At 43.8% G+C, this 25,269-nt stretch overlaps 1 protein-coding gene and 1 long non-coding RNA gene across 6 annotated transcripts in view; one reads left to right on the top strand and one right to left on the bottom strand.

Annotated features, from left to right (window-relative positions):
• LOC5518543 (protocadherin-like protein) overlaps nt 1–21,686 on the bottom strand; it is a 38,484-nt gene extending 16,798 nt beyond the window's left edge. For 4 of the 5 annotated variants that reach the window (XM_048720776.1, XM_048720774.1, XM_048720775.1 and 1 more), the window contains exons 1-13: nt 19,015–21,686; nt 15,520–15,914; nt 14,593–14,831; nt 13,876–13,976; nt 12,987–13,447; nt 12,264–12,394; nt 11,716–11,884; nt 10,918–11,200; nt 10,279–10,512; nt 9,437–9,688; nt 4,532–8,316; nt 1,825–4,087; nt 1,149–1,607 (exon numbers count right to left, since the gene is read on the bottom strand). In XM_048720776.1, coding sequence (XP_048576733.1) covers nt 1,149–1,607; nt 1,825–4,087; nt 4,532–8,316; nt 9,437–9,688; nt 10,279–10,512; nt 10,918–11,200; nt 11,716–11,884; nt 12,264–12,394; nt 12,987–13,447; nt 13,876–13,976; nt 14,593–14,831; nt 15,520–15,914; nt 19,015–21,199 — 10,957 coding nt within the window. In that variant the 5' untranslated portion in view covers nt 21,200–21,686. Of the gene's footprint in view, nt 1–19; nt 163–1,148; nt 1,608–1,824; nt 4,088–4,531; nt 8,317–9,436; nt 9,689–10,278; nt 10,513–10,917; nt 11,201–11,715; nt 11,885–12,263; nt 12,395–12,986; nt 13,448–13,875; nt 13,977–14,592; nt 14,832–15,519; nt 15,915–19,014 lie in introns of those variants that run through there. The other variant, XM_048720778.1, reaches the window with a different exon arrangement.
• Nucleotides 21,529–23,402, top strand: LOC125559022. Its single transcript, XR_007306268.1, has 2 exons — nt 21,529–21,662; nt 22,507–23,402. It is a non-coding gene; the product is annotated as an uncharacterized LOC125559022 (long non-coding RNA).
• Nucleotides 23,403–25,269: the final 1,867 nt, after the last annotated feature.

The following is a 25,269-nucleotide window of genomic DNA, read 5'->3' as shown; positions in this document are numbered from 1 at the left end:
ATTTAGAAATACTGGCAGGAAGTCATTGGCACCGTTATAGTCTCCTAGAAAATCGAGAGATTTGGAAATACTGGCAAGAAGTCATTGGCACCGTTATTGTCGCCTGGAAAATCGAGAGATTTGGAAATACTGGCAAGAAGTCCTTGGCACCGTTATTGTCTCCTAGAAAATCGAGAGATTTAGAAATACTGGCAAGAAGTCATTGGCACCGTTATTGTCGCCTGGAAAATCGAGAGATTTGGAAATACTGGCAAGAAGTCCTTGGCACCGTTATTGTCGCCTGGAAAATCGAGAGATTTGGAAATACTGGCAAGAAGTCATTGGCACCGTAATTGTCGCCTGGAAAATCGAGAGATTAGGAAATACTGGCAAGAAGTCATTGGCACCGTTATTGTCGCCTGGAAAATCGAGAGATTTGGAAATACTGGCAAAAAGTCACTGGCACCGTTATTGTCGCCTGGAAAATCGAGAGATTTGGAAATACTGGCAAGAAGTCATTGGTACCGTTATTGTCGCCTGGAAAATCGAGAGATTTGGAAATACTGGCAAGAAGTCATTGGCACCGTTATTGTCGCCTGGAAAATCGAGAGATTTGGAAATACTGGCAAGAAGTCATTGGCACCGTTATTGTCGCCTGGAAAATCGAGAGATTTGGAAATACTGGCAAGAAGTCATTGGCACCGTTATTGTCGCCTGGAAAATCGAGAGATTTGGAAATACTGGCAAGAAGTCATTGGCACCGTTATTGTCGCCTGGAAAATCGAGAGATTTGGAATGGAGAGGGGCCCAGGGTCGGAGCAAGGGGGCCCAAGTGAGAAGCCGACGGGTTCTCCCCCATTTCGAGACGCCCCCCTTTCTTTAGAATTTTCTTGATTCACCCTACAGCTCTTCCATCTAAATTGAATCTAGACGGAAAGGGAATTTGATACTGTTCTCAAAGATGAATTTAAAAAGTTCTCCCCGTTCCAGTTACTTGGTTGATTCTATAATGAGAGCAAAAGGGAAATAGGAGTTACTTCACGGGCCTTTGCTGTTATGAAAAACTGGCCTTTTCTACCTTTCAGGCCGTAGAAGGTAAAAAGGTGGTTTAGAGCTAGTACGAAACTGATAGATGGGAATCAAAGATGTCATTTTTATTGCAAGTGTACCTGGTTTGAGAGGACCTTGGTACAGCATCAGACCATCCTTGAACTCAGTGGTAAACTCGAAAGACAATTCTCGAATATCATAGGCGGTCAACTTGGGAAGCCATATGTACGATGTCCCCCTAAAGGTTCTCGTCGTCTGCTCGCAGTGTGGACCACGATAACCACGAGGGCACTGACACACCCTCCAGCCCGCAGGGACAGTGTCATGACAGGTACCGCCATTAAGGCAAGGGTTCTCATTGGAGCAGTTCTTGCCGGGTTCAATTATTGTTACGTATTTGTCTCGAAGTACAACATCCATGGAGACCAGGGTTATGGAGCTGGCGGGAGCTGGGACTTTGCCGTAATCGCCGCTGGCTATTTTGTACGCGGATGAGGTCTCCACGACGTTAATGCACTTGCCGACTCGTTCCCGTTCCAACGCGCACATGTCGATACCAATGGAAGTGACCTTAAGACCTTGAATGAGACCAATATAATATTAGGCTTTATTTCATGAGCTATAATGCATGATAAAACAAACATAGTGCAAAACATACAAAACTTATTTAATGTCACAATAACGTGCATTTATCATTGGTCAATACCTATGAAGTATGTTTAAAAATTTCAAAAGTTGCTACTCGTAGGCATTGTAGAAATCAGACCTAATAAAACTGTTCACTTTTGTTCTTACCAAGATTAGTCAAGCGTTCCCTGTTATCCGTCACCACCCTGATGACGTCATAAGGCTTGGTGTATTCGTCACTTCCGGTCTTGACAGCAAACTGGACATCCAACGCCATGACTTTAATGGGCGAGGGCTGAACGCTAAACACTTCGATACCCGACGACGAAACCCCGAACATCCGTGACAGCTCCCCGACTACAACGTCATGATAATCGCCGACGAAGTACTCCACTTTGCGCATGTCTGAAATCTGCAAAGCAACACTATTGGAAACTGCCTTGGACGTAATGTCACGCACAATTACGGTGGCTCTGGATGTCACGGTCTTGGGGAAGTTCACTTCGTTGGCTCTCGGTGGATTTCCTGTGTTGACTTCAGTGACGCTGATGACCAGGCTGTATTCACCTACGGGAATATCCTTAGCGGCTGATATCTCACCAGTCGTTGTGTCAACGGTGAAAAAATTCCCGCCTGTCTGAGATTGAAGCGTATACGTGTTGACATCACCATCGTAATCCGCATCTCTGTAGTACGTCTTAGCGATTGGTCCACCACGGAACTTGCCATTGTACGAATTGACAATGATTGTCATTCTGCCATCGTAAGGTTCGTTATCGTTGTCGTCTTGTACATCCACATAGACGTAGGTGAAGTTCGACTTAGCAGGCCTCCCGCTATCCGTCCCAGCGATGCCAATCGTCCACGTGGTCATGGTCTCACGATCAAACGTTCCAGAAGAGCTCATGTCTGTGGTAACATTAGTTATAGTTGCAATGTCGAATGCGAAGTTCCCACTGACAGTTCCATTATATATAGCGTAAGTGAATGGAGCTCCGTTGTTTTTGGTGTCGGGATCATTGGCGCTCACCTTCGTAACAAACTGCTTAACATTAACGTTCTCCTTGATTTTACCAACAAAGAATGGGGGTTGGAACCACGGTCCGTTATCATTGACATCAAGTAAAGTCAACCACACGTGGGCTTTTCCAGTCAAACCTCCAGTATCTTTTGCCGTGATCTCAAGATGGTGGATGGGTGTGGTCTCCCTATCAAGCGGTAACCGGGTGCGCACGATACCCAAACTAGAATTATCCGGATTCGGGACGACTTCAAACAGGTCATCGGGGTTACCTCCCGTAATATCAAAGACAAACTTGGCGTTATCGCCACTATCATAGTCCACAGCGGTTACCACGACAACCGGTGATCCCACTGCAAGATCCTCCGCTACAGTCTTGTTATACTGGTTTGGAATGAATATGGGTGCGTTATCGTTTGCATCTGTGATTGTTATGAGTACATAAGCAGGGCTGTTGTCACTTAGAACAGGCATACCACGATCAGACACTGTCACCGTCAAGTTATAAGACTTCCTTAGTGTGTAGTTCAATATGCCGGATACGTGGACTGTACCCTTGCTTGGGTCCACGTAGAAAGCAGCGGGTTCGTTTCCATGTGTTACGACGAATTCTAACTCGGCATTAGGGCCAGTATCGGTATCAGTCGCGGAAACTGAAGTCACTACGTACCCTGGTCTTACATCCTCTGACACAGTACCCCTGAAGATTCTTTTAGTGAAAACAGGGGCATGATCGTTCGCATCGGTCACGTAAATAGTAGCGACTTTTGTCGTGCTAAGTTTGTTTGCGCCTTGGTCTGTCGCCAGGACCGTGATAGTGAACGAATTGGGAGACGTCTCTCGGTCTAGTATCTCCTCTGTGGTCACAAGCGCAGTATTGGCGTCGATCTTGAATTTCCCTCCTGCGTTATCCGTCAAAGTGTACCTAATCTCGGCGTTGCCTCCCAGATACGGATCATCGTCATCATGGGCTTGCACGTACATGACGCTTGTACCTGCTGCTTTATTCTCCTCCACGTATCCCACATATAATGAATTTGGAAATCGTGGCTGGTTATCGTTAATATCAGTTACGTTGATCTCAATGTAGGCAGAACCCGTGTGAACGCCATCTTTAGCGAGCACGTTGAAAGAGAATATGGGTGTAGCCTCTCTGTCTAATGGCTGGGAACCCGTCGATATAATGCCCACAAACTTGCCACCTTCTTGGCGTGCAGCGATGGTGAAATAGCTGGAGCTGCCCTCTAGAGTGTATTGGATGTTGGGGCTGTCTGTGTCGACTGCATACACCTTGAGTACTTCGACACCCGATCCAGTCATCTCGGACACGCGTCCGGTATATATTGGGGATAGGAGGGTAGGCGTGGTTAGAGTCATGAACATAGGGACAATGTCGTTCGCGTCAGTGATCTGTTAAGGTAAAAATGGGAAACAAATTGAGAGATCGTTTGGACATTATCGGTGGCTATTCTAAACAAAGAGAAGAAACCATTAGACAACCAAGGTGAGGAGGTGGTCAATAACAAAAAAAAATATGGACAAAAAATATGGGCACAATAAGATATTTAGAAAAATAGGCTGTAAAAAATGCATTGTCTAATATCACTATTTGACCCGATGAGGATAAAGCCTAGTTTTCATATAGTCGTAACAGTCGTAAGGGTCGTAATATTCGTCTGCAAAAAAATAATAATAATAATTACCGATCACCATCGGTGATTCACCTCGAGGAGCAAACACTCCTTACGACTATATGGAAACCAGGCTTAAGGGCACTCATACATAAGAAAAATGAGAGTATTTAAACTTATCTAGCACAAGGATGTTCTATATAATAAATTCACAAAATCTCACCGTTATAAGAACGCGAGTTGTGGCACTAAACCGTCCATCAGTAGCCGTCACATCAATAGTGTAACTGCTCTTGGTCTCAAAATCCAATCTTGCGTCAACCTGCACCTCACCATACGTCCGTCCAGACTTGCTTATAGTCTGCACCGCGAACCAAAACCTGCCGTCGCCTCCCGAGATGAAATACTCGAGTTTGGCATTATCTCCGATGTCTTGGTCAGTAGCTACCACTTCAAGTATCGATGTCCCGATGGTTGCACTTTCGGACACACTTGTCTGGAACTCGGCCTGATCAAATTGCGGTGGGCTATCGTTCTCGTCCACAACTAGTACCTTCACGGCGACTTCCTCAGACAGCGCGCCAGGGTTGTTACCTTTGTCCCTTGCTATGACAATAACGCTAAATAAACTCTGGCCTTCCCTGTCAAATGACTTCTTCGTGGTTAAAGTCCCAGAGTTCACATCAATCGCGAAATGCTCATCGCTGCCAGCTTTCAGGAAATACGTGACAACTCCAGCGTCGCCTGTGTCACGATCGGTCGCCTTGATGGTAATAACAGTGGTTCCGATTGGCGCGTTCTCACGTACTCTGGCGTCATAATTTCCAAGATCAAATGTAGGCTTATCGTCATTCACATCCTCCAAGGTTATCGCAACACTGCACGTGGAGTACAAGTTAGTATTTTCCTCCTGCGCGCGCACCTGAAGCTTAAAAGTTTTATCTCCCGGGGAAAGCTGCTCATAGTCAAGCTGGGAAGCTGTCTTGATTTGCCCATTAGTTTCCACACTGAATTTCTCATCAATATCCGCGTTAGCTTTCACAGGACTGTACACAATAGACTTCCCACCCGGCGCCTGTGCGGAAACCTTGAGGACATCAGAGTTTACACTTAGCGACTCTAAGATCCTGGCAGTGAAAAGATTTTTATCGCACACGGGAGGTGCTAAGTCCGTTATGTAGATCGTGACTTCCGTTTCGCGGTCGCGGTTATTTGCGTCGCCTCCTTGAATTGCCTCAGTGTTCGACGCGACAACAGTCATTTTTTCGTTCACGTCTTTTGTCCCCGTGAGTGCGACCTTGGTCCTAATATCACCACTTGTGGAGTCAATCTCAAACTTATCATTAGGGGACTTAAAGGCGTAAGTAATTTTCGCGTTATCTCCGGCGTCAGGGTCAGTCGCCGATACGGTCAGCACGCTTGTCCCTATAGGCTTTGTGTTCTGAATACTACCCAAGTAAGCCCTGGTAATGAATGATGGGTAGTTATCATTGACATCCTGAACTTCTACCTCGAGGAAACAGTATGACATGAGCCTTTCTGCTGGATCCTTGCCGTGGCCACCATCCTCTGCTGTTATGATGACTGTGTAGGTCGCCTTAGTCTCCCGGTCCAAGCTACTCGTTGTTATCACTTCCCCAGTTTTGTTATTTATAGTGAAGAAGTCCTGACCTCCCACAGGTACAATCTTATATTCGACCTCTCCATTCCGTCCCTGATCCCTGTCTGTTGCTGTGACGGTGGCGATGAGCTGTCCTTTGAGAAGGTTTTCCTGAATAGTGGCTTTACCGCATTTTGTAAACTCGGGGCGGTACATGTTCTTGTATTCCACGTTGACGCGAACGCGCGCATCGTTTGACTTGGTGGAGTCCGTCGCACGAATCTCCATCGAGTATTCAGACTTTGCACCCGTCGATAGATCCTTAGCGACTGTAAGAACGCCTGTCTCGGTATTGACATTAAACTCTGTTCCAGAGACGACGCTATATCTGACCTTTTCTATATCATCCTGATCCTGATCCCGAGCGATCACTGCGCCTATCATACTTCCCGTCGAGGCATCCGCAGTCATACGGAATAAATAATCATTTCTCTTAAACACGGGAGCGTTATCATTTGTGTCTTCCAGCGTTACGACGACAAAAGTAACAGCCGTAAAGACTTTCTCGCCCTGGTCAGACGCCATGACTTTAAGAACCTGAACTTTACTTGTCTCGTAGTCCAAGGTCCGCGCAACCACAATAGCCCCAGTCTGATCAATGTCAAAACTGGTACCTGCCTCTACGGAGTATTTCAGCTGTCCGACCGGACACGTACAGTCGGAAGGACAATCGCAGTCGCGTGCCGTTACAGTCATGATGACGTCACCAACACCACGTGACTCAGGGACTTTCAGTCGATAGACAGGATCATCAAAGTATGGATGGAAGTCGTTGGCGTTTATTACTGTAATCGTGACGTCAACTTCTGAGGATAGTCCTTTAGGAATCTGCTCCTTTGCCTCGACCTTCAGGTTAAATACAGACTGGTCTCGCTCAAAGTCAAGCAAGGAGTTAAGTACAATATCACCATTATCTTTAGCCAGAAATTTATCCCCAGTGTTGCCTTCGATGATCGTATAACTGAGTCTCGCGCCAGACACGCTGACTGCCGTCACATCGCCAATCTTGGTCATCGTGGGCGCACGCTCAGAGACCGTAAACGTGTAGCTAGATTCATTGAACACCGGCGGAGACTGAACAGTCTCTATATCCACAGTGGCTTTGGTTCCGTTGACAGATGGTTTCCCATAGTCGAATGGGATGATATCCAGACCGTAACGCGAAGTCTGGAGTCTGGGTTGTCCGACCTCGATTTGACGAGTCAACGGGTTAATCATGAAGAGTGTTGGTATATTTTCGAGTTGGAACCCGATCAATCCATTGGAACCCGAGTCCAGATCACGCGCTTGGAGCTGGAACGCGGTAGCACCGGCGCGCGAGTTACTGTTAACTCGACCAAGCGTAGAAATCATGGTGAAGAACGGCGCGTTGTCATTCTCATCCAAGACAGTGATCTCGACGTCGATATAATTCTCCAGAGGTCCTGACGCCTGTTTCTCACGAACAGTGATCAACGTAAACGCAATTTCCTCGTAGTCAAGAGGCCGATTAAGTGTCACATTACCGTCATTATCAATAGTGAAATTCGTCTTCTCTGGATACACGATGGAAAATTCGCCAGTTGGGAAGTACCTAGGCACCCGGGTGATAACAGTCCCCGCACGGGTGGTCTCGGGGACTATTACTCTTACTGGCTGCTGTTTGGGTCGATAATTAACGAAGACGAGGAGAACGTTGGCTGTATGCACTTTTTGTGGTAGTCCGCCATCCCGCGCCTCGATGGTAAACCTAAAAGGCGATGCTATACCTTTAAGGTCGTTTTTACAAATCAGCTGACCCCGCTCGTCGATGGTGAAGTAATTCTCCGCCTCTATGGAAATCTTATAGTAGACTCTATCGCCAATGTCCTTATCCACAGCTGTCAATCTTGTTGCTATGACACCAGGCGCGAATGGGCCGGCGACCTTCCTATCAATCTGCCCATTTGTCTCCCCAGGGAACATGGGCTCATTGTCATTAATGTTCACCACATTGATAATCACTTGTACACTCGCGCTGCGGTCCCGTGTGTCTCGCGCGATGATATTCATAATGTAACCCGTCGCTTCCTCATAATCCAGCTCACGGGTTGTTAATATAACTCCTGAAGAAGGGTTGATCGCGAACATGTCATTGGTATTACCGGAGAGAATCTCGTACTTCAGGGCCTCGGAAGTTGCGGCCTTAGCCACGGCGACTCGTTGATTGGCGGCGATACCTTCTGTAGCGTTGACTATAACAGGGTCGAGCACGAACTTGGGTGGGCCGTCGGGAAGAAAGACGTTGACTTGGACGTTGACAGAGCCCTTTCGTTCTGGGTCCCCGCTATCCGCGGCCTCTAGCGTGAGAAGGAACGACGAAGCAGCGACTAAAATAAAGATTAAAAGGAACAGTTTGTAATGGAACTGCACATTATACTCGATAATGCTAGTAAAAGGGTGCATGTTTTTATGCTCTAAAAATTTTCTAGAATTTTAGTAAGGATAGGTTGAGAATTTGTAGCTTGTGAAAATATGATCTGTCTGATACATCTCAGCCCCCGGCGACCGAACCAGGCCGCGAAAACTTTGCTCTTTATCGGGGTTCAGACGTTTGTTCTGTTAACTAGAAACTTAGAGTCTTACTAGAGTCTAAGTCCAGTTTTCTTTTAATTTTTGTTAGTAATTGCCGTGCTACTGCCTTAGTTCGCATTGAGCACAAGCGCATTCATGGTTGTCCTAGACTTTCACATCATCCTTCTTTAAGGTGTTACGAGAGGTACCAAATACTAGGATCTTGGATGGCACTGCTTTACTTGAGATGAAGGGTATTGATTGAAGTGAACTGAGTTACACAGAGCGTGCAGGCCCCTTTTATAAGGCTCGGCTCGGGGTGGTTCTCACGGTTTTCACGGAATTATGTCCTGTTACTAAGGGTGTGTTTGGATTAGAATCTTTTGAAAAGCTGGGAAGAAACGTTTCGGAGTACCGTGGTAATTCCTCTGAGTTGAGCCTTTCACAAATATTGATAAATATGATGGGGGAGTTTCCTACAAAAACATCTTTGTAGACGAGACTACAATACTAACTCTATGTTTCCGCTAGGGACTACGAATAACTAAAACCAGCTTCGTAACACAAAGTTGTCCCCATAGTCGATGCCCCGTTATCTCGATAGCAGGTATTTTAAGAAGAAAGGGACCTCTCTCGATCCTCGCATCGAACACCTGGGTATACCGATTATCTCTGAATCAAGGTATCTGACGTCTTCGTCAACGTTGCCTAGTCGTTACTTAAGATATTAAAAGATCAGTTTTACTAACAATCCGATGTACCGCTAGCTGAATCATACGCGTCTACATACACTGTTGATAGAGAATGAAAAAGCTCTATGAGCGAAATCGTGAATACCTATAGAGCAAGAAAGGGCTCTGTGAGCCATATCGTGAATTCCTAAAACCCAATAAAAAGTTCTGTTAGCCGATATTTTAATGTCGAGAGATGGGTTACCTGTGGTGAGAGACTTGGCAACTCGGATGAGCCCATTGTCCGTGAGGACCTGGAAAGCGCCCTCTTGATTTCCCGCCACGATCGAGTAACGAATTCGTCCGTTATTTGCTGTGTCCAGGTCAGTAGCTGTGACTTGCACAACGTGCTCGAGGACAGGAGCGTCCAGTGAGAGCTTAGCGTGGTACGAAGCCGCCGAGAACTTAGGATCGTTGTCATTGATGTCCCTTAGGTAGATGCGGACCTCGGCGATTGCTAGAAAACAATAAAGCAATGTTATTTTTGGTAAAGACAAACTATCGGGAGGGCAGACATTGGAATGCGAGCCGCTTCCGGGTGTCGAAAATCCGCAAGTGACCAGATTAGCGTTAATGCTGAAACGTGTTCGATTCACGGTCGAGACGTGTATTTATTTATCGTTTTTTTTTTTCTGAATTTGACTTGTTGAACGTATGTGAGCTTACTATAGAAGCTTGTGTTCCTCAGTCCCAAAATGGACATTCATAATATTTATTGGGATTTTAAATGTGAAGCGCTTTTAAAACATGGCAATATAAATACTATTTTATTTTAATTCATTACTTTTTGGACACCAAATCAATATCTATCTTTCGGCATGACTCAGGCAAATGCTTACTAAGTAATTGTTTGGGAAAAATATGCTGAGCTCTCATTATTTCGCTTCTTCCTCAATCAATAAGTAAGGAGTTTCGCTTTTATAGCAGAACCACCTTTTAGTAGGTACCCATTACCGTACGATACAACCTCCAAAAGAACACCAACATTTATCATTTACAACCGCAAGAAAAAAAAGTTAACCCAATATATCCCTAAGTATTACGTACCACTAAGCTTATTAGCACCGTTATCCTCCGCTCTAACAAAGAGCACATGCATACTGATATCCTCATAGTCCAGACTTTTCCCGGAGGCCAGAGAGATGATTCCTGTTGTCTGGTCGAGGTCAAACTTGTCCATGCTCTGGATATCAGAGGCGTAGAGGAACCTGTAGGAGATCTGACCGTGTGAGCCGCTATCACGATCCGTCGCCGCTACTTTCCCGATAGACGTGCCTGAACCTGTAAAACAGAGAAGAACCTGGATAAAGCGAGCTTATCCCTACAAATGGGCGTGTAGCGGAACCGGTTGGTAAGAGAAAGAGGGTGAGGAACCTGAGAGAAGCGAATCTATCTGCCCTGAATGGCGTGTGCCGGAACGAGAAGAGAAAGAGGTTAAAAAGGAAGCCTAAAGCGAGCTTTTTTTACTAATAGACATGACACGTCTGTGAAATAACAAAACAGCAATGGCTTCCCTTACGAATAGGGGACTTGCGCTAAGAGATCACGTGACCTTTTTGGTGGCAAATTCAAGCCAAAATAAGCACAGCGCCCGTTACGCCAGAGAATGTGGTGAACATTAATAAAATATTTGAAAAAAAAAAATTCTGGATGTCCCCTTCTGATCACAACAAACATGATACTTACTAATATCCTCATTAGCGAAAAACTCGTAAACCGACTTCGTGAAGGTAGGAGAGTCGTCGTTGATGTCCGTTAAAGACACGACAACCTCTGTGAAGTCTTCGTTATTCCCGAGCGCCACACGAACGCGTAACGTGTAACTAGGCAACACCTCCCTGTCGAGTGGCTGTGCAACCGTGATCTGACCAGAGCTGTCAATACAGAATGCGTCGCCTAGGTTACCAGAAACAAACGAGTACTGTAGTAGGGCGTTTGAGTCCCCGTATGTTGCCTTCACACTGATAACCTGCGAGACAAAAAGCGTTATTATTTGTATCAATATTATTTGCGACAATATGTGTCAATAATAACATTAGGGGGAGTGACACGCGCTCAAGGGGCCAAAGCCGAAGACAACGCTTAAACAGCCTCTGCCAGCCGCCATTTTGTCATTCTAGCAAAGTACCAAGTGTGAAAAAGCATCCATTTCCATCGGCTGTTTTGAGGAAGCCATTGCGATATTTTCTATTGTTTTTGGTTAATAAATGGTTATTTTGAGATATTTCGAGGTGTTGCTAACAAGGGCTGTTTAATGAATCTAAGTCATATGTAATAAGTATGGTGGTTAAACCTCGAAACAAAAAATAATCGTTGACCTGACCCGGATTCTAAGAACTAATTTGAGCAAAGAAAAGCCTGCACCATTTAGCTACCGCGCCTATCATTAAAACATCACCTCTTTCACGCACTTTACTACTATGCTAAACAAATATCCCACACCCAACAAATGGGATTGATTTTATGAATGTCCGGTTCCGTCACCTGTTGTCCGACTTTCGTGTTCTCTTGCACGTCCACAGTGTATTTGGCCTGTCCAAAAACCGGTGGAGTCTGGATGTTTAGCACTTTGACGATGACTGTGGTTTCGCTGTACTGAGGTGGGGAACCTTTATCTGTAGCGCGCACAGTGATTTGATAGTCGATAACAGTTCTAGAAAATATATTTAGATCATTTAGCAAAATATTCACCCATACGGGGTTCAATTTCGTTGAGTTTCACTTTAAAAAAAAGGGGAAACATTTATCAACACTTAATCAATAAGCCATCGGGGGAGTTCGGAAAAGGGGTACGGCAGTTCGAGATTTGGGATTTAGGAGTCAAGTCAATTTCGGGGGTCGGCACTCGGAAGTCCGTTGTGAACTTGGAGGTCGAGAGTTCTGGAATCGGCACTTGGAAGTCGAGAGATCGGGAATCGGCACTTGGAAGCCGAGTGTTCGGGAAACTGGGTAGGCAGGGATTTGTTTGAAAGTTTGGGGCTCGGCACTAATTTCAAAGAATAACAAAAAAAAGTCTGTATTTCGTCACTTACGAGAGCTTGGTTGTTGTCTTGAGTACGTTGGAAGGCGTGTCTATGGTGAAGGGAGCGTTGGACGGCACTGTGCCCTGGATACTCATGGTCACCTGGGCGTTGGCTCCTTCATCTGAGTCCACTGCTCGTAGCTAGGAAACGAGGAAAGAGATGAGCACAAGAACAAAAACTAGAAATACGCCACGGAAAGAGAGAGAAGGGCAACATAATTACATGAAAAAATAGGTAGGACAGGAAACATAGTTGGAGGAAAAGACGGACGAAGGAAAAGACGAACTAACGGGCAGACACAGACGGAGAGATATAGACAGACACAGACGAAAAGACAAACAGACCGACAGGAACCCAGACACATAGACGGACAGAGACACAGACGGACAGATACATGGCAGGACAGACTCATGGACGGACAGACACACAGACGGATAGACATACAGACGGAGAGATATAGATAGACAGACACAGACAAATAGACACGACAGACACATTGACGGACAGAGACACAGACACATAGACGGACAGATATAGATAGACAGACAAGACAAACAGACACGTAGATGGACAGACACACAGACGGACAAATACATAGACGGACAGAAACAGACAAACAGACACATAGACGGACAGACAAATAGACGGACAGACACATAGACGGACAGACACATAGACGGAAAGACACATAGAAGGACAGAGACAGACGGGCAGACACATAGAAGGACTTACTGTTGCGATGATCGTGTTGGCAGGTGCATAGTTGTCCACCACAAACTGCTTGTTAACGCGATCAAATGTGAACAATGGTGTGTTGTCGTTGACATCAGTGACAGTCACCAAGCACTCCACATCCGTGGCAAGTGTGAGCGAACCCCCGGTATATGTGCCGCGAACATACAGCTTGTAAGACTTGGTCCTCTCACGATCTAACTGTCTGAGTAGCAGCACTCGCCCGCTAGAGTCTATACTGAACATAGTGTTACCATTCTCGATTTGCCCTCCTACTAGGCTGTATGCGATGCCAGACGAAGAGCCAGATTTGGTGGCAGTTGCCCGGAAGACCTCAGTATTCAATGGGGAGTTCTCGGCAATGGAAGCGGAGTAGGGATTCTGGCTAAACCGGACGGGCGTGTCACTGCTGGGGTAGACCGAGATAAACACGTCTACGGTCGCCTCAAGCGCTGGGGAACCTGATTTAAGACAAAAATACAGTCAAGGGTCCAAGGATGGATCACTGGGGACCTGGAGTGACACAAGAATTTAATCAAAGGCCCAAGGATGGAGCTCTGGGGGGCCTGGAGTGAGACAAGAATTTAATCAAAGGCCCAAGGATGGATCACTGGGGGGCCTGGAGTGACACAAGAATTTGTTAAGGTCCCAAGAATAGAGCTCTTGGGGGCCTGGAGTGAGACAAGAATTTAGTCAAAGGTCCAAAAGTTTGGAGCTCTGGAGAACCTGAAGTAAAACAAGAATTCAATAAAGGGCCCAAGGATGGAGACGCTTTTTCTCACAAAATGAGGCCACATAGGTCTAAGTATAAATTGGTAATAGATAGGCTCAAGTACCTATCTTCTACTTTTTACTAAAATGAATAGAGGTACACTTAGATGATACTCACCTCCGTCCTTCGCTTTGGCCTGCAGCTTGTATAAAGTGTTAGCGGTAAGGATATTCGTGCTTTCTATCATCCCCGAGTCGTCGACGCGGAAACGATCATACCTGAAATAGAACGAAAACGCTCGTCTTTACACGTGATGGGCTTGTATTATGAAAATTATTAGTTAAATGTTGATGTTATCAATTGCGCATCTAGTTTGTGAAGGACTTCCCCCGTGGACCACACTATCAAACTATCACTTTTATATCAGGCAGGATGATCAAAAAGGACTTTTAAAAATGCTACAACTAGTTTTCGTTTCATATCCAAAGATTTCTGGATTAACCATCGCCTACGTTCAACTCATAGCCTCTTTAAAGAAGGCCAATCACGCAGCCATTTTACGCTCCCGCACCATACCGAATGACTCAAGGAACCATTCCATCGGCTAATTCAAGCAAGAAACAAAGAAACTTTCAATCAAATATCATTAATAAAGTATCCGACTTTAATCGTGGATGGTTTTCTTGCAAATTGACCGATGTATTTTCAATTGTAAACAATAACAAAAGACTGGTTTATCGACAATCTTCAAGGGTGAATGCAATAAAATCTTATCCTGTAATTCATCTAAATTTTCTAAAACGCAAAGGACTACGACGTCCTATATAGCAGAGTTCTTTTAGGCTAATGTTTACCCCGAACCGTCCACGTTGTCCGGTTTAGCGAGGTACTCACCCTGAGGTCTCGCCTGCTGATACTGTTGGGTCGATCAGCTGATAAGTCACCTCTCCAAGGGAGCCCATGTCCTTGTCAATGATTGACAGCTGCATGACGCTGGTGTCGGTGGGTAGAGTGTCCGGTTTAGACGCCCAGAAAGACGTGCGGGAGAACACGGGCGTGTACGTGTTGGTATCGGTTACGGTAACCTCGACTTTGGTGGTTGCAAACATCCCAGGAAAGTTTTTATCCGTTACCTGAAAATATAGCATACAATCGACTCTGAAATGAATAGAAATTACGCATTATTAAAGCAAACTGTAAGACAGTGCGAGAAAATTTGATAATTTGATCGATCTAAGGGTGTCTGCGGTTACCTCGATGTTTTCTTATGAAACAACCTCTGTAAACGCGAGCGTTTCGCGCTCTGCAATCTATCGCATTTTCGCGCGCTTTTACAAAGCTTTACTAGCCAATCAGGGTGGCTTTAGTTTGATTTATGTCAATCAAATATGTGATTCTAGTATGCTAATTTGTCATGGAAGCGCTAGCCAATTAAGGTGGCTTTAGTTTGATTTATGTCAATCAAATATGTGATTCTTGCATGCTTATTGGTCATGGAAGCGCGCGGCGTGTTGAATATAAAGCACATGAAAGGCTGATTTAAACAGCAAGGTCTAGTCGTATGCGACCTGCCTACCACATGTCTTAGCCCTTAATTACACACGACTTTCGTAGTCGAGCATCAAAGCAGAATCGTAGACTGATTTTCACTCTACGACGCGAAATGTAGAGGTGTCGCAGGCAAGTCGCATACGACTAAAACGTGCTGTGTAAATCGGCCTAAAGTTTAATACAAAACACTTGTAAGTTTTCTCGGTGTTTGTGTATTCACGAAATACAAATAAAACTAAATAAAGTGCGGGGAAGACGCTGTCGATGTACCTTCATATCAAACGTGAACTTGGACGCGACGAAGGTATCCAAAGTCTTTTCGATGACAAACTTGCACTCGCCGCCATCTTGCACCACCGACAGGTAATCCAAGGGGATTCGTGACGTCATTTCCTCCATCGAGCACTCCAACTGGGTACTTAGAGTGTCCTCGTCCACGAAACGAATACCACGTGACAGGGTCGAACGCACGCTAGCGTCCTCAGGAACCGAGACCTTGTACTCTGATTGGCTGAACTGCGGGGGGTCTTTCTCGTCCTTGATCGTGATGGCGACATCAGATGATGACGTCATGATGTTTGGGGCGGTACCGCTCTGTGCAGAGATTTGTATGCGGTACTTGTCAGCGGTTTCATAGTCGAAGGACTGGAGGGAAGAAAAACGCCCTGTTGACACAAAAAACTTTAGCTCACGCTTTTGAAGACAAAAGTGGAAACATTTGCATGCTTCTTTTCACAATTTTTCCCTTTTACGTTTTTGTTTTTAAATCCAAAGTTGCAAAGTCTCAAAGAAGTCACCTAAACATAAAATCATATGCTTTATATATCGAGCTAAATCGAACATATCGTAATATCTTCCCCAAATCAGGCGATGGAAACGAATGCTTTCCGATGACAAGATGGCGACTGACACTAGCCTTCTAGCAGAGCCTAAAAAGCGCAACATCCTATGGAAAGAACAATAGAAAATTCCGAGCCTGAACTTATTACACTCACAAATTAAAAAAGCAACAACGGTGATTTCCCATACGCCCAGATATATACCGTATGTCAACGACCATGTCATAACATCGAATATACAACAAAAGACACGCCCAATATCTCGCGTGCATACCCTCATTTCTGGGGCCATAATGTACAGTAAACAGTCTTTCTCCCACCGGAAGAACAGCTCGAGATGAGAAAGTCAAACAGGAAGTCATGTGAGATACCCTCCCTCGTAGGATCCCTCGTCGCCCCCTAACAAGCGATTATGTTAGCCTTTGCTCTGTGAGCAATTAAACCATTACCTATCATTTGTGAAAAATTAGAGTGAAACGTTTACATGACCATAGCATATGTTTCACGTAATCCTCAAACTGTCACACAGTTGAATTGCTTTGAGTCGTGTTACATAAGCAGCGATTCTGCGTACGTATACATAAATTTCCTTGTAATGAAGTGATTTAAAATTTAGTCGTACTTGTAAACCTTTCGAATTAACTGGAAAATGTAATAGAAATCAATTTTTCTATTCTACACTTAGTCTAGCGTGCTCGAAGGTGGATGCCGGAATACTGCCCACTGGGCTGAACAATACAAAACATAGCAGGACTGATGATTAACCCACATGCGTCATGGGTTTAGCAGGACTACCTTTGTTTTACTAATAGTGGGTACAGTAAAGGAATGTGTTATGCTTGCTTTGTGGACGGAAGTTTTTCTACGCCTTAATTCTGAACTCCAGTGTAAACAAAAATAGCTTGAACCGCCCAGAGAGGGGGAAGGGTACATTCGACGAGGGTTTGATTTAAAATATTCTCTATGTAATTTAAATTGTTTTGACAGCGGTTATAAGGCTTTTCTTCCTGGTCCCATAAAACCTTTTTAGCCAAAGCAACATTATTTTTATTTCTACTAATTATTTATATCTCTCTACTTTCTTACAAATTAAAAATCTCGGCGAAAATGTTTCAGTTTCAAACCTTTTCTTTTTTTGGAAACGTATGTATCATGTATACTCGAGCCTTTACTGTTACAAAAGCACCACGTATTTTTCTAGTAAAACAATATACTTTTTTAATCAAATGGATCAAACCATTATGGAAAATATTTGGCACGCCCTTCAATTTATAATAATCACGTGATAGCTTCCTTAGTATTTATTGCTATTTTATTGGCCTTTCTCGTCGAAATTGAATTGACTTTCAGTAATTGTATCAATAAAAATGCGTCTTTTAAATGCATCCTTTTCAATTTTTACAGTACGAATTCCTAAGCAACGCTGTTAGCTGTACTGTAAATGACTTTCAATACGAAACAATATCAAGACTGGTGATGCTTAGATTTTAGTAATAATGTAACTTATCATCTAAACTGGGCTTTGTGCCATTTTATCTCCTCGATAACATTGGTAACAGTGATACCGATCTCACAACAGGAAATGGGACAAATCAAGGTTGAATTCGATAAACCTCCAAAAAATTCATATCTCGTGTTTGCTTTTAGACAAACCTTAGAAATTCCACCAATTTTCTGAATTCCATAAATTATAAAGCAATTAACAGCTGTAGCATAGGTGGCACCTTGTAAAAGCTTTCAGGCTTACAAAACGTCAGCCTTCCGTAATAAGGACTTCTGAAAGCTCATATTGAGCGCTATTTCGGGATTTTTTTTTTATTTTAGTGCAATTCCGATTGATATCGGATTGACATTAATACGAGTACAAAAAGACATGAGAACTTAGTAGTTTTAGAATATCTTTCGGCTAAAAAAATCTCTCCATTACAAACGCGAGTCATCAAGCACAGAAATGTATTACCCGCTTTTCTAATTTTGTAAAACGCGAGTTCTTTATGTAACAATTATTTCAGGTTTCCAAATTATTCACAAATCCAATCATGTTATAATTATAAGTTTGTATGTGAACAGGGAAAAATTAATAGTGTGTAAAATTGGCGAGGACCAAAGCTTGCAAACAACGAGCAATCCACACTTGAATGGGTTCCAAGTAAAGCAGCGAAATGGCTTCCAGAGATTTTAACAATTGCGCTAGTTTTGTGTTCCACATGTACCGAAATGAGTTTAACAATATAACGATTAATTAATTTAATATCTGAAAACGCCGCGAGGGAAAAGATAAAATAAGCATCGGGAATACGATAGTTGCCACAGGAATCGGCATAGCTTTCAAGAATACGTTGAATAGTTTAGGTTGGGTTGCTAAGAAAAGTTGATTGATTCTATATAAGATATATATACCAATCCAAGTGTGCCAAGCAAAGGCTCCAAGATGTCGAATGTAAAACTAAAATCGATTCCCTTCAATTACGATTAACCAAATGGTTAGAAAGGTTTTTCTTACAACCGAAATTCTACCAAGCGTCTTTATCATTCAATTTGTCACGGGTAATTAAATACTTGTGTGGTTTTTGGCTCTATGAATATTCTCGCGAAATTCAAGATTTCTAAAGTGTTAACATAACCGCAATAAAATTACCGGCCATGCGCTACCACGAAATAGACAACGAATGATACAAAGTGTGCATGCAAATTGTTATCCGACATACAAATGGCTTACTACAGCACGTAAAAGGCTTCCAAGTACGACCTGGGAGGTCTGTGTGTAAACAAATAAAACTCTCCACAGACGGGAGCGCGATGAAAGGGCGATGAAAGCTAGGGTAAAGTGAGCGAGTTTTATCTTGATAAGACCACCAAATAACACGATAACCCGCCGAGATTGCGGGACTAATTACGAGCTAAAAAATAAGCTTTTAATTCTTACCGGATTTAGAGTCGATCCCGAACGGCTCCCCTCTCGATTCGATGCTGTAAATCACAGGCTGGCCTTTCGTGTCTATCGCAGCTACGCACACTAAGTTAGCAATGCTCCCCTGGTTCTCCGGCACAGAGACGGCATATGGGGTGTTTTTAAACACCGGCGGAGACTCGGTTTTGCTTGTAATCTCCACGTTAACTTGCCCGGTAGCTCTCTTAGTGGTGCCATAGTTTGTACTCGTTGCCGTTACAACGAGTTCGTATGTTGAGGGTTCTGTTGTAAGGTCTATTGGTCCAGTCGTGAGAATAAGCCCACTCGTGGGCACTATCTTGAAACTACTTGCGCCTGTGATAGAATAAGACACAGATTCCCCCAGATCATGATCCACTACTTTTACTACAGTCACAAAAGTATTCTCGGGAGATTTCTCCGGGGCTTTAGCGTAATACATAGGTTGAGTAAACTGCGGAAAATGATCATCAACATCTTGAATTTTAACCATCACGTATAAATTTGATGACTTCGGAAAGGTTGCCTTGTCCTCGGCCTTGATAACAAGATCATAAAAGGACATTTTCTCACGATCTAAAGGCGCAGCTACTATCAAATCCCCCGTTGTAGCTTGAACTTGAAACACTCCAAGCCCTGAGCCTTGAATGATGGAGTAAACAACCTGCCCATCGGACCCGTCGTCAGAGTCAGTAGCACTCACTCGTCTGATTGTCCTCCCGACGGCTGAGTCCTCAGACACCGTAAGCTCGAGCTGCTGAGGGTTAAATACGGGCGCGTTATTATTGTCGTCCACATCTAGGACCTCTATCTTAAGGTTAACACTCGCACTGAGGGCTCCACTTTGCCCATTGCGGTCCGTAGCAGTCACAACCAAGTCGATAACATCCTGAGCTGGGTTCCCCTTGTACTCTAGCTGGGTTTGTAGCGTCACCACCCCGCTGGTGCTATCGATAGCAAAGTTGTTGTTCCCGCTAAGAGAGTAGCGTAATTGCCCGTTAGTACTGCCAGCATCTGGGTCGTTGGCTTTCACAACTTGTATGGCTCCGTTTACTGGAAAATCTTCGCGAATACTGAGAGTAAAGGACGAACCTTCGGGGAATACGGGAGGGCGGTTTCTATCAGAGGAAGAGGACGGCACTACGACAGGGGGGTAGCCCGAGATGTCGGAGCGAATCGTCACTTGGACGTTTACATTCGCAGCCTTGGGACTCGATCCTCTGTCCCGGGCAGTCACCTCAAGCGTACGCTGCTGGCCACTCTGGAAGTCCAACATGCGGATGGGACGGATCACACCAGTGATAGCGTCAATAGTAAAGTCTTGCGTGTTCCTCAGGTAATAATAAATACCCCCATTCCGACCGATATCAGCGTCCCTCGCGCGGACTCTCAGAATGGAAGTCATAACCGGTGTATCTTCTCCAACCGTCACTGTATACTCGGACTTCTCAAACACTGGAGGGTTGTTATTCGTGTCCTGGATATCAATTTGTATTCTAGTAGTACCGTGGAGTCCCCCACCGTCATTGGCCCGCACTGTTAGTGTTATGCTTGGCCTTGCAGGATCACGAACAATCCTAGTATTCGTAGCCTTCAACACCAGGAACTTCTGCGCGCCCACAGTTTTAGTCTCCGCCACAAAATACCCTCTCTCGTTGCCACTAACGATCTCATATCTATCAATACCACTCCTATCCTTGTCCTCTGCGTGGCATTTTTCCAACCCACCGACAGTTGTTCCTTGTGCAGCCTCCTCGGCAATGTAACCCAAGTAGAGATCGGCTCCAAAAGTCGGCTGGAAATTGTTCGTATCGGTGACAGTAATGCGTAATGTCCAGGCAATCCCTCCTTCGGTCATGCCGCGCTGTCGCCTGAGTACCGTGAGAACGTATAGGTTCTCCTCGCCGTCCGTATAAACCAACGGATTCTTAGTCACTACGACTCCATCTTCGGAGATATCGAATAATCTCAGCGCGCTCTGCGAGGCAGTGTCGAGCGCCCTGAAGAACGAATAGATCTCATTTGAAGGAGGTGAAGGGAACGAGAACACACGAAAGCCCTCAGGTTCATTTTCGGGCACGCTAGCGCTCTCGATCGTCTGTGCATGTCCCGTAATGGTTAGACTAGACAGCAAAGTAAAGAGTACCAGAAACCCTAAGCTAGCAGAACCGTCCAGTCCCATATCAACGAGTTGCGGTGAACGAAAATAACCAGAAAAATTGAAACGGCAAACCGGTAATCGGCTCCGCTACATTGAATCTAAAGTGGCCAAGGCAAGGGACTGTTCACCGTCGTTACGAACCAAAAACACTCGTTATGCCGAAGAAGCGGTAAAGTAGAATTCACGGTCCGTGGATTCCCTATGCATTACAAATCGACCAATTAGAGCGCGTACCCAAGGACCTGCCAATCACTCAACCATTGTACTTTTCGTCACGATTCATCGCTGAAGAATGTCTTAGTCACACTAAATATTTTCTCGGTATAATTATTAGAAGCACGGATCCGTGAGTTTGTACCGTCTACTTATGTTTGAGCCCCTACTGATCAGCAAGCCGAGGCTACTGAGAGCCGAACTGCTTAAACTTCTCGAATGACGAATAATTTCACCAGTCAATTATCTCTCAAGCCAACTGTTGAAAGGTGTAAGTGAAGGCAATAATAATGGCTAAAATAACACAGTGTGGTTTTTTATTGATGAGCGGATTTTAAGCGGGTCGCTATCGACGCGCAGCGCGAGATTTTTGGAGGTCAAATTCTCACGATTCAGGCGAACCGGCCTAAATGTAAATAAGCCGTTATTTGTCATACACGAGTAGGGAGTGAGAATACTCTTAAGTATTGAGTCTGGGGTTGCGTTACTGGGACAATGAACGCGATTTATGAATCTTTGATACCCGCATATATAGAGTCCACTTTGAATATAGAGCCAGCTTTTGATATAGTACTCGCTTTCGAAAGCTGGTTGCACTGACTGTGCTTCAAACAAATGAAATTCCAGCGAGAGTCACTCAAGCTAACTTATTTATTTTCTTATCGTATGATGTTTCATGGCTGAATTTGGTATTCAAACTATATGAACGCCCCGCCGCGAGATTATCAGATTAAAAGTTTGCCGTCTTACGTCGAATTCCGTTTGAATTTACTGACTAAAAAACAATTTTCATCATGAGCACATTATAAAAGCGTTTTACTCTAAAGGATTATCTGAATAATTGGCGGTTTAAACACTTTGTCTTTTCGCTTTTCATAGAACATCTAATTTGGAACCAATCCTAGTCTCTTCTAGTCGTTTTCGAGGTCAATGCACAGTCTATTCGAAATAGAATGCTGTTCAACTAAGCGTAAAAATGCACCTTTATCTTACGTAAGCCGGCAAAGGTCTTTAGCTTCTCAAAACACTATGGGATGTATGAATATTTCAGTGAGTTATTCTTGAGAAGTGGATATCGCTTTACATTTCATTTAAACATTTCATTTAAACCGCAGCCTACCCAAATACTGACTTGTGAGATTCCACTTCCATGAAACACCGATTATCAAGAGTAGCCGAGACACTGCCGACCTAATAATTAAATAGGACTTGCAATTGAAAAAGTGTTCAACCGAGACAACACCAATTCCAGCCCTATGTGAGGGCCGACCATGCTACAAGGATCCAGTATCAAGGAGAGTATACCACAGAGACAAAGACGGGTCGATTCGGAAGTCTTTAAAAAAATACTAACGTAGGGGCTTTGTCTTGCGCTATATAGTAAGTGAGGTGGCACAGGCCACTCGCGTTTTCTCGTAAAGTCTATTTTCTTGTAACAACATGAACGACTGACCTCGCCAGTTTTATCACCAGATTTATTGTGCTGTTATAACGATAAAAAGACAAATACACAGGGTATGACCGCAGAGGAAATCGCCCGTGCCGAGACCCGGGTTGTTATTTCCTCTTCTATCGGAGGTGTTCAAATGGCACGAGTATTCGAGTATTCAAGTATTTGACTTCGTTTTTCTGGAGGATCTCTGGCTTCGAGCGATCACATAATCGAGTCTAATACAAAATTTTACCCTTTTTTTCTAATAAAAGAACGTTCCTCCGCACCTTGGTCTAAAGCACGTGTGCTGTTAAAGAAGGCCAATCATGCCGCCATTTTATGCTCCCGCTCAATGCTGAGAGTCACACAAAGAATCCATCTTCATCGGCTAATTCAAGCAAGTATTACTCAGTTAAACTGAGAAACTTTTAATGAAATATCATTAATAAAGTATAAGACTTCAAATGTAGATTGTTATTTTAAAGTTTTCTTGCAAATAAGCCATTGTATTTTCAATTATAAACAAAAACAAAAGAGAAGTCGATCGTCATGCTTTATTAGAAACCACATCGCTCTTCACTGGCTTCACCATAATCCCCCGTTACGTCTTTCCGCCTCTCCGGTCTCAAGTGTCTTGCCCGCTATTATATCGCAGTTATGATATGGCGATAAACTCCGGTAGCTAATTGTAGGTCAAGTGCTTGACTCTATACATATCATCGCTCTTATCAGGATTCCTAAGTGCCAGGGTTGGCCGCCAGATCGCATTACCGCCGTTTCCGTAAACATTTAAAAAGATACATTTTTGCTCAAATTACGTATTTCCGTCTCTCACAAACAAAAATGCAGTAAATGAACAATTACGATTTCAGATGTTATTTTAGCCTCCATTATCCTCCATTAGGCCTTAAACTCAAAAGTATGGAGTTTACTCTAGAGCGTTCGCGTTATTGCGCATGCACTTGCACGTAATTGCATCTCAATGACAGATAGATGATCTACCAAAGTAGTGTGAGGACTTTTAGTTACTTGACACGGTCAACAAAATATCACGAATCAAAGTTGGAACTCTCCTTTCTGGCGAAATTTGGACACGAAAAGTGCTATAAATACGATCTTCAGTCGAAAATCGAGAATTCCACACTTTATGGCATGGCATAATTATCTATCAGATCCCAAAAACTTGAAGGCGATATCTTAAAACCCGTCGCGAGGTTACGCCCGACAAGCTCGAGTTCTCGCTTCAAAATAATACGCTAGAAAAGTCAAAGATTTGGCGTGAATTCACGGTCAACAGGTCACGGGAAACATTTTAGCAGTCTTGCGATTTGTGGAAAAAATTTTTTTTTGCAAAAAATAAGTTTAAGAACTATTGATACAGGTTTTGCAAAAACCACAAAAACAAACTGGTGTCAAATTTACCTTTACCAAGACCTTAATACTACACTAAGCTAAACTCCGTATCCCTGGTTGCAAAGGTTCTCGCATCTCGGACAGTGCCTTTTGTTTGCATTGCCTTTATATAGGCATATATGTCCGCATTTAGAAGAACTCACATATTTAAAACAAATAGTGGAAATACCAATTCCTGACAATTTCAGTGTGTGCGTCTATATATTTTTTTATGTGAAAGGTACACATATTTCTAATTCAGTATGTACACATACTGAAAAGCACCAGGAAGCCCAATACATTGAAGGAATGAAATACATCTCAAAAAGTTTTGTACAACAAAGAATTGCTTTTCGTGAATATTTCACGGGTAACCACTAGTATTTTTGATTCAGTATGCGCCTGTTTATCTTTTGGTGTGAAGGTACACATATTTCTAATCCAGTGTGTGCGCCTGTATATCTTTTGGTATGAAGGTACACATATTTCTAATCCAGTGTATGCGCCTGTATATCTTTTGGTGTGAAGGTACACATACTTCTAATTCAGTGTATGCGCCTGTATATCTTCTGGTGCAAAGGTACACATACTTCTAATTCAGTGTGTGCGCCTGTATATCTTTTGGTGTGAAGGTACACATATTTCTAATCCAGTGTGTGCGCCTGTATATCTTTTGGTTTGAAGTACACATATTTCTAATCCAGTGTGTGCGCCTGTTTATCTTTTGGTGTGAAGGTACACATATTTCTAATCCAGTGTGTGCGCCTGTTTATCTTCTGCTGCGAAGGTACACATACTTCTAATTCAGTGTGTGCGCCTGTATATCTTTTGATGTGAAGGTACACATATTTCTAATTCAGTGTGTGCACCTGTATATCTTCTGGTGCGAAGGTACACATATTTCTAATTCAGTGTGTGCACCTGTATATCTTTTGGTGTGAAGGTACACATATTTCTAATCCAGTGTGTGCGCCTGTTTATCTTTTGGTGTGAAGGTACACATATTTCTAATCCAGTGTGTGCGCCTGTATATCTTTTGGTGTGAAGGTACACA

Source organism: Nematostella vectensis, chromosome 13, assembly GCF_932526225.1.
Source record: "Nematostella vectensis chromosome 13, jaNemVect1.1, whole genome shotgun sequence".
Lineage (NCBI taxonomy): Eukaryota > Metazoa > Cnidaria > Anthozoa > Actiniaria > Edwardsiidae > Nematostella > Nematostella vectensis.
This window is presented reverse-complemented; position numbering and strand designations above follow the sequence as displayed.